The sequence below is a fragment of the Nicotiana tomentosiformis genome, chromosome 3 (assembly GCF_000390325.3).
Source record: "Nicotiana tomentosiformis chromosome 3, ASM39032v3, whole genome shotgun sequence".
Taxonomy (NCBI): Eukaryota; Viridiplantae; Streptophyta; class Magnoliopsida; order Solanales; family Solanaceae; genus Nicotiana; species Nicotiana tomentosiformis.
This window is the reverse complement of record NC_090814.1, coordinates 127121547-127130688: the sequence shown is the minus strand read 5'-3', so window position 1 is coordinate 127130688 and position 9142 is coordinate 127121547. Positions and strand designations below refer to the sequence as shown.

General features: G+C 38.8%; 1 protein-coding gene across 4 annotated transcripts; it reads right to left on the bottom strand.

Moving 5' to 3' along the window:
• Positions 1 to 1986: 1986 nt before the first annotated feature.
• LOC104120666 (transcription factor UNE10-like) lies at positions 1987 to 5109 on the bottom strand. 4 transcript variants are annotated; one of them, XM_009632470.4, is made up of 6 exons: positions 4914 to 5109; positions 3925 to 4435; positions 3533 to 3622; positions 3361 to 3426; positions 2844 to 3257; positions 1987 to 2292 (listed from the first exon to the last, which is right to left on the bottom strand). In XM_009632470.4, exons 1-6 carry the CDS (start codon positions 5042 to 5044, stop codon positions 2164 to 2166), a joined length of 1341 nt encoding a protein of 446 aa, XP_009630765.1. In that variant the 5' UTR covers positions 5045 to 5109; the 3' UTR covers positions 1987 to 2163. The 4 variants fall into 4 exon arrangements, with proteins under 4 accessions (XP_009630765.1, XP_009630766.1, XP_033508568.1 ...); XM_009632471.4 differs by having other exon boundaries at positions 3533 to 3619; XM_033652677.2 differs by lacking the exon at positions 4914 to 5109 and adding an exon at positions 4646 to 4904.
• Between the last annotated feature and the right edge of the window lie 4033 nt (positions 5110 to 9142).

Genomic DNA, 9142 nt, shown 5'->3' with positions numbered 1-9142 from the left:
CATTACATTACAATGATTATTTTTATGTATAAAATATTTTAAAAACTTGTAGGGTTGGTTTGGTTTCGGTTTGACTTTTTTTAATTAAAACCAAACTAAATCAATTATGGTCGATATTTTTTTCCTATCACCAAACTAAATCAAACTAAATCATAATCAGGTTTTTTTTTCCGGTTTGACTCGGATGATGGTTTGATGCGAGTTATCGGTTTTCTTTGTACACCCCTACTTTTAAACATTGATCTCTGTTAAGTCCAGAATAAGTGAGTCTGTAAATTAGGTAATCTGCAAAGCATGTTTATATGCTTACTACTCGTAAGTCGTAAGGTCTTTAGTTTGTGATGCAACAATTGATAATCTAAAAGTTCAATATCTATTTTGGTTTGTACAAATACATTTTGAAACTTCACAAGAAACATGGGGAGAAAAAATGAAAGTAAAACTAGATCTAGAAAACAATTCAACTGTTTCAATTAGGTCCAGCCTGTGACAAAGATGCGAATGGTCCAACTTTAACAATGGCCTCAACTTCAACGTCATCATTATTAAATGGGAAAAATTTAGTTGCAAAAATGAATTCACGTAACCATCCTTCATTTCTTGAATTTGATTTATCCCATTTGCGATTTATAGATAGTCATATCAAGTGACATCGTTGCTTCGACTAGAACCCACAAAAATCTTTGTAAGATCATCCACTGGTCTTTTGTTTTTCGTTCCCTTTCGAGGGAGAGAGCCGCAGTGGCGGAGCCACAACCGAGAAAGGTAAGGGTTCAATTGAATCCTCAGCACAAATATAATAGGGGTGAAAATGATTTTTTTTTATATTAACTTTTGAATTCCCTTGTAATGACAAAGTTAGTTTGAAAATTGCTTCAGGTTACAAATTCAAAAGTTTTCGAATCTCATTAAAATTCGAGGTTCAACCATTGGAGAGAGAAACAACTTCATGTGTTGATAAGAAAGGAGTTTGCTAAAATGAATAATTCTCATTCACCCGATTTTATTCGACATTATTCAACCATGTATCAGAGTTCAAGATGTTAATTCAAATGTTATGCTCGTAATACAGAATTATAACCATAAGTAAGAGTAAATTAATGGTTAGAAAGTTATTGATAGCTAATAAGAGCATCATATTAATGTTTAAAATTCAAATAGTTAAGTGAGTTTTTTAATTGAAGTTTGTATAAAGTAATTCTACAATTAGTATAATGGTTTCAAACATTTCAAAACATCCACATATAGATTGTGACGGAAAAGTCGTGTAAACATGATGATAACAACAACAAGAATAATATACGTATTATTCAACATTGTTGGGTGTGAGAAAAGTAATGTGTACAACATCACTCAAATATGATGATATCAATTTGAGTGAAAAGGGACATTCTCAATTTTAGAGTAATTTTCTCATTACCTACTTATTGAGATTGAAAACAAAAGGTCATGACTCGTGGAGAAGCTCCTCTGATTTCAAATTTGTGACCCCATTTCGTATATTAGTGAATTAATGCTCAATGAAGAGAGGAATGTGTTGATGTTTTGCTTGAGACTTTGAGAGTTGAGAATGACCTTCACCAAACTCATTTAAAAATAGCTTCTTCTGGCTTCACATTAAAAAACTTTGTCGGCAGTTTTTATGAAACAGTTATTTCTTTTTCTTTTCTTTTCTTTTTTTTTTTAAATTTAATTGTTTGAGGAAAATTAGAACTTAGTGCACTGCCCTCTCTTCGGGAGTAATGAAGCAAGGTGGTATTTTGCTGATAATTTTACGGAATAAGACTATAAGTTCTAAAGATACTTTTTATATGTGTTAAAAAAAATTAAATTTTGTTTCTAGTCAAACAAAACGGAGTATAAAATAAAACAAAGGGAATATCTTTTTTTAAAGCTCTGTTCATTTCAGATGACCGCGAATATTGATCGTTGACAAAGCTAAGAATTTTTCTGAAATGGTAGAATATTGAAATTGTTACGCATACGTACATTAAACTACCATTTATATTGGACTGAATACAAAGTTTATACAACTGCATGCACATCAATTCTTGTCAACTCTAGAAAGATATTCGATGAGCAATATATTGTCATCTAATAGCCTTGCAATTCTTCGACACAAATAAGAAGTTCATATCATAAAATAACATAAACTGTCATATTCTATTCCCTTTGGCCTTGGATATTGAGATTTCCCTGGTTGAGTTTGCTGTCTGTTGTCTGCGTAGAGTGATTATTAGCTTGCTGCCGATACAAAGCTGCCATGTTGTTGAAGTACTCCGTGTCCATTGACTGTCGACATCGTAACCATATAATAAAACGTAAAACAAAGATTGTAAATCACTATAAAATCTTCTCAATATATACTAGAATATAAAAACAATGTTAATCTTGTGAACATTTCATCTAATTAAAGCTTATATAAGTTGTTAAAAAGATTTCACGTCTAATAAGGGAGTACTTAATAATATAATATTAAATTTTTATAGACATTTGTGGTCCGGTCCTTCCTTAAATCCCGTGCATAGCAGGAGCTTAGTGCACCAGACGCTGCCTTTTTTTTTTAATTATATAATATGTCTCAATATGCCCCTCATGCGGGTCTGAGCCTTTTCATGGGCCAAACATGTTGAATTTTCTGTTCAATGACGATAAGATTCTTGTATATGCTAATAATTAACCACCTTTGTAGAAAATATCTCGTCCAAACACTTAAATTATTAGTGAGAACACACTATTAATTTTGATGTATACTGTGTCTCAACATATATTGATCATCTTCTAATTACTTAGCTTGATCTACTAATTAACAATAACAATGAAGAAGTAATTAGACTGCTTACTTGCGTTAGAAAAGCGCTATAGGGGGCCGGTGTAACAGCAGTTGTCGCCCTGCCGACAGTATTAGCTTGTGCGGCGGAAGGAATAGCTGGGGCTGTAGGCATGGCGAAGGCTGGTGGGATGAATGGATTAGTGGGATTGGCGATCGGATTTGTATGAATGGGGTAATGCGTTGTAAGAGACTGATGAGGAGCAGCAGCGCGAGCTAAAGCAGTCATATCAAACATTCCCATGCCCATACCAAGACCAACGCCCATTCCCATTCTTGCTAGTAGTGACATCTGAATATGTTGATGCATTCCGAGCGGCATCATCATTTGTGGCGCCATGTTTCTTGCACTGCTCATCAACTGAACTTGTGCTTGTAGCTGCTTTAAGTAGTTTATTACCTCATCAAGCATTGATGCCTTATCTGTCTGCACAATTCAACATTAGTTGTATCAAAATTTGGGTAGCTAGGCTCAATTTGATGTTCACTACTGTTATTAATTATTACGTATGTGACTATATATAACGCACCTTACTTGCATTTGGTACCAACCGCTGCAGAGTTTTCATCTTTTGGTTAATTCTATCTCGACGTCTCTGTACCAAACAATAAAACAACACAACAATATGCTATTAGTACGTAGCTACATATGTTCATGTAAGACCTATAATTAGGCAGAGTAAATGAAAAGTGTGTATATACCCGCTCTGACTGGTTATGAACAACTGCTGCTCGGCTGCGTCTTGATGAGTTGGATCCTTTTGTTTCATGTTCTTCCTCCTTGTTTTCCTGCTACAAGCGAAATATTCTATTTGCAATCAAATTTACATGACATATTCTCCTGAGGCGGTGCCAGGATTTTAATTAATCTAATGGGTTCTGGATTTTAGAACGATGATTTCAAGTGTTGATAACCAGGTTCTAAGCTTAATATTTTTTTTTTTTACATTTAATGACTTTCTTAATATAATTGTAATGTTAGAACAAAAGTTATTGGGTTCAGCCGAACCGTACCGGACTACTAACGAGCTTTATTCTCTCTAGAGGTAGATATATTAATATAGTACAAGAAGATGTTAGTAGAATTTGCTTACCGAGCCACCATCGTGACAAGCAGAATCCTCGTCACAAGTGGTTTTGGATTTAATGCTACGAGAAGATTCATCAAATGAAGGCCATGTCACCATAGTGGTGTCATTCTCCCTACAGAACGTAGCGCTGGCACTTGCACATGCGCTACGTTCTTCATACTCATCTTCTCCTACTAAATTTCCACCATATGATTCTGATCTCATCCTCTTTTTAGCCAACACTGTTGCTCCTCCTGTACGTGTGGAAGGAGGAGGCGCCATTTGATGTTGCGAACTCTCGCCCCATTTTCCTACACACATCCCGAATTTCAGATTCTGATTTTGGCCATAATTTTGAATTGAAGTCTGATTTTGCCCGTGGTATGTTGCTTGATGCACGATAGACTCTAATGTATCGCCGGCTCTTCCCAATATTGTTGGTTTTGTTTGGGACATGGAGAGGATGCCCCCAACTCCTTGCATTCCTATCTGCGGGTTTTCCCATGTCAGCTCTGCAACTTTTTCACACTTGGACCTGAAATTTTTTATTTATATTAAGCATGTAATTAATCATCAAGAGGATGTAACAATATTGCTAGGAATATTCACGAATGTTTTCCCAAGCACACTACATGTAAATCAAGAAAAGAATAAAGGGCAACATAATCCGGTGCACAAAGTATCTCGCGTTCACGTGGGATCCGGGTAAGGACCACATCCCAAGGGCGTGATGTAAACAACTAACCCTAATACAAGCATTAGCGGTTGTTTCGACGGGTTTAACTTGTGACCTATAACACGTATCGGACCAGTACCGAAGGATGAATTGAAAGCAGCACAAACTTGTCCAAGTTGTACGTAGTTCCAGTTTTTTTTTTTTTGGGCTGAATTCACTGAACTGAAAAATCTGATTATTTGATCAAAGAGTGAATTAGATAAGAAGACTGAAGCTAGAAAAGGAGCTCAAGAAAACTGTTCTAAGAATTGAAGGGTAATTAAGGGAGCATATATACATGGGCATAAAATGATTAATCTGATTCTGCTGATTATGCACGTGAGGGTATTTGTTAGGCTCTTCTGCTTCTACTGCTTGTTCTTGTCTTTGGTGCCTTGGATTCCAAGTTGGTACCGTACAGTGACTCATGATGATTCTTTTGATTGAGTAGAGTCTATTCCTTTTTTCTGTGCGAGAATGAATTTGGGCTTCAGTTTAAGTTTGGCTTCTCTCTCTCTTTCTCTTATATAATATTTTTTTTAAAATCTTGTTTTCTGGTCCCCTTTTGGATTGTCACATTCAGCTGAATAATTACTAAACAGTACACAACATGTGACATAGCAAGAAAGCTTGGATTTCAAATGGATATGTTTTGGCTTCTTTCTCAATATATACTCTTCCTATTTGTATATATATGATCTAGGTAACTTGTGTAGTTCTTTAAGGGGCCATTTGGCTCTAGTCTAAAATATTCAGCGATTAATAATCACGGGATTATAATTTTGGGATATCTAATGTGAAGCTAAAACCAAGATTCTTGGTACAAAAACTTATATTGGTATTAGCTAATACCTCATAACTGGCCAAATATGGAATAAATGCAATCCCAAATTTTATGTGAGATTAGTATCTTTATCCCAAAATCAAACGACCCCTAACTCTTTCTCCTTGTTGGACCCGGCAAAAAGGTATAATCTACCAACCAAATTATACAGCTGCAGTACCAGTAATAATATTCCTCTTATTACCATGGCTCCAATCAAGATTTCATGAAGTTAGCTAGGTGGGGTTACAAGCACTCAATGCGGTTAGATTTCTAGTGTCTCATTGTTTTTGGACCTACATAAATAAACAGTATACACTATACAGAAAGTACAAATATTCCTCCTCCACAAGTTATTGTGGTGGATCCGTCGAAATTTAATGTTACAATAACCTGCTAGGATGGCCTTACAACTCTTGAGATCATCCCTTCTTTTGAACAAAAAGTGTATTTTTTGGCTAAACTATTAAATTTAAATAATATTTGGTTAAATCTAGTTAATGATAATAACATTAAATATAAATCTCGGAAGCGTGTGGGAGATGGGACAGATTCCACAAAGGGTTGATGACGATAAATACAAAATATTCTTAAAGTATAGGCAATAATGGAGGTGTAACTAGCAACAAATAGTAATAAATGTCATTTAAAGTAAATAGGAAAAATGATTCACCCAATAATGGATAGATTGGACGAATATTTCTCCTGCCAATGATGAGTGACAGAAAGACCCAAGATTTATTCGGACAATCCTCGGATATCTGGCGAAAAGGTATGGAATAATAGGAACAAGAATCTTTATCAAAAGGTAATCTTTGTATCTTTATCAGAGAGAGGGAATTTCTTCTCAAAAAGTGTTCTTATCAAAATGAATATTCTTTCTTTTCTTTTCTCTTCTTTTTTCCTTATATCTTTTACACGTATCCCTAGCAAACCTTAATAGTACAAGTGCAGAGAATATCCACTAGAATATTCTCGTGCAGAGAATATTCACTAGAATATTCTCTTTAATATCTTATTTCGAAAACTAGCCGTTGCTATCCCATCAACGATGCTCCACCTCGACTATCACTGTTTTCTTTGCCGCAACCTCGCTATCCCCTGGCCGTCCTCGACTGATTCTTTCCTTAACGATACATTACCCTAAATATTTTAGTGGCGGATTTTGGCCTATATATACAGTTAGTCACTCCACTTATTGAGGTCGGCCTCAGGCGGGCTCGATGAGTAGATATTGTGTAACGTGGCCGAAGTGTTTAGATGATGTAAACGAGTCGTGATGATTGGGGTGAGTAGACAACGTGTCCCATTGTGAGCCACAAGTTCTGGGTTGTAAATCCCACAAATCAAGGTGACATCATGGCGGCTGATGTCATTATGACGAGATTTCCCGAGACGTTGCTTCGTTTCGCATGCGTTTCCTGATTGAGTCTGCCGCTTCGGTTACAGTGCCATGTAACGATGTCTAGTTCCTTGGTTTCGATGCCTGCATCCTTATAAATAGGGGTGTGTGGGTAACGTTCCCAACCTTTACGAGACCTCTCTGTATCTTCTTCTTCCTCCATTGTTCGAAACTTTTCTCTGGCTTTAGTGATTATCGTTGCTTCTAACATTTCTGTACTTAAAATATCTTCTCTCGAAAATATGGTTAACATACCCACTAGTTCCGGCATGGCAACTGACCCTATCCTTTTGGCGGTATGTATGCCTCCTCATGGAGATAGTGTTTCTGACGCCGTTGAAGACGAGAATTTTCCTACGGTGGAGGATATAGTCCATCGTAGTGAAAAGGTTAGGTCCAACTTTTCGAAGATACCTAAGGTCTCGGAATCATCGATGAAATAGGTCGATCTCGCTGAGCTTAAGGCAAAGTTTAAAATTCCTGCCCATATCGATCTGATCCCACCGGGGCGCGATGTGGTACAAATACACCGCCCCGGGTATTGCGCGTTCTATGCGTATCCTTTCTACATTGGCTATTCCTTTCCTCTTCTCCCATTGGCGGAGGAATTTTGCCACTATTATGGCATTTGCCCGATCCAACTCTCTCCATACATCTACAAGTTTATTCGTATGTTGACGAAATATGCGGAGTTGGCTGGGGTTGGGGTCGGGGTCAGGGTCACACTCCACCACCTGATGCATCTCTTTGCCCCGAGTTTTTATAGGGGGACGATGTTGCACCTTCGCCACCGAGGAAGTAAATGTCTGGTGGTGAAGATGGACGACAAGGCAAATCGCCAGTTCTGGCTCAACTACTTTTCGTCAAGACCGAGGACGTGGTGGTCAACACGCGTAGATTCCCTGAGACTTGGCATTTCTCCCGTAAGTATCCCTTTTTTACCAAGCGTTTGTTCTGTCATTTTTAATTGTAGTCTGACATTCCGTCTCTTCTTCGTGCAGCCGAGACTACGCCCATCTCCTTTGGCCGGGGATATTCATGGCTGGGTCAGCCAAATTCTGCCTCACACAATGGGGATTCGTGAATGGCCGGCCTTTTTCAAGAAGTTTGGGCATGTGTCCTCCGCGACCGATGAGTTCATTCATATATATATATATATATATATTCTCTTTTTTTTTGTCTATACTATTTTGACCTCATAGTCGCTTGCTTGCTATAGTTTTGTACAAGAAGTGACTATCTTTTAATCTTTCTTTTTCAGCTCGAGGATCTTCAAGGAGACCGAGGGCGCCTACTCCGAGGGCTCCTGCTCCTGCATTTCGTAAGAGGAAGGTTGCTATCGGAGTTTGTTCCCGTTATGACTGCGACCAGGCATGTCCGGTTGTCTGCTTCTGTTCCCTCTTCTGTCGCGGCTAGGTTTGCTCGATCGTCGACTACATCTACAGCAGAACTCCTGACTTCCACTTTGCATCATCTAGTAGACGAGGACGATGAAGAGGAATCATCGCCGAATGGTGGAAACTTGCTTCCCCGCAAGAGGAGATCAGTGGACGTCGGCGAGGGAGCTGCCCGGGCGGTGGATTCGGTGATGGGGGATTTCGTCGTCTGAGAGACGGCGACCATTGATCTTGAAGATGACGCTGAATTACCGCCCGTGATTCCGCCATCATCTGAAGCCGAAGAGGGCACATCTCTCCTTGAGACCGTGATGGAATTTGAAGGGCCATCGGCGAGAGTCTCTGACGACTTGCGCCAGGATGAGCCGTCTTCAAGGGCTGACATAAAAGGAAAATGCGTAGCCGAGCAGGGTTACGAGACGGGCTCTGATATGTCTATCAAGGAGGTAAGGATGATGGGGGGGACTTACCCGACTTGAGGTGAGATTGGAGGGGACCATGCGGACTATTGCGATCCCCATGGATCGGGATTTGCTGGTTGACACGGAGGACATGGTCCCTTCTCTTGGTCCCCTCTGTTCTGATGTCGAGGGTAAAACCTTGAAAAGTATAAGGATGCCACTTTATCTAGGAGCATAGCCGGCCTCGCTCTTAGGGTAAGTTTTTTCGATCCCTCTTCATTTTTGTATGTAGACTTCAAAGCTTCATTCTTACTCTTCGTTTTATGTTTCTCTTTCTTTCAGACTATGATTTTGGAGATTGAGAGTGCCCGACGAGAGGATAGGCGTAAGGCTATTTTTCAGAAGATGGAGCGGAAATATCGTGAATACCATGACAAGCACCGTGAGGTTTGCAGACGGTTCGGTGAGAGCGGCAATTTTCGGGCTCTTTGAGATGAACTGAAG

Coding starts and splice junctions, on each gene's coding strand:
- LOC104120666 (XM_009632470.4), bottom strand. CDS start 5,044: ATGAGTCACTGTACGGTACCAACTTGGAATCCAAGGCACCAAAGACAA. Junction 4,436..4,913: donor ATTAATCATTTTATGCCCAT/GTATATATGCTC, acceptor AAAAAATTTCAG/GTCCAAGTGTGAAAAAGTTG. Junction 3,427..3,532: donor TTCATAACCAGTCAGAGCGG/GTATATACACAC, acceptor TGTTTGGTACAG/AGACGTCGAGATAGAATTAA.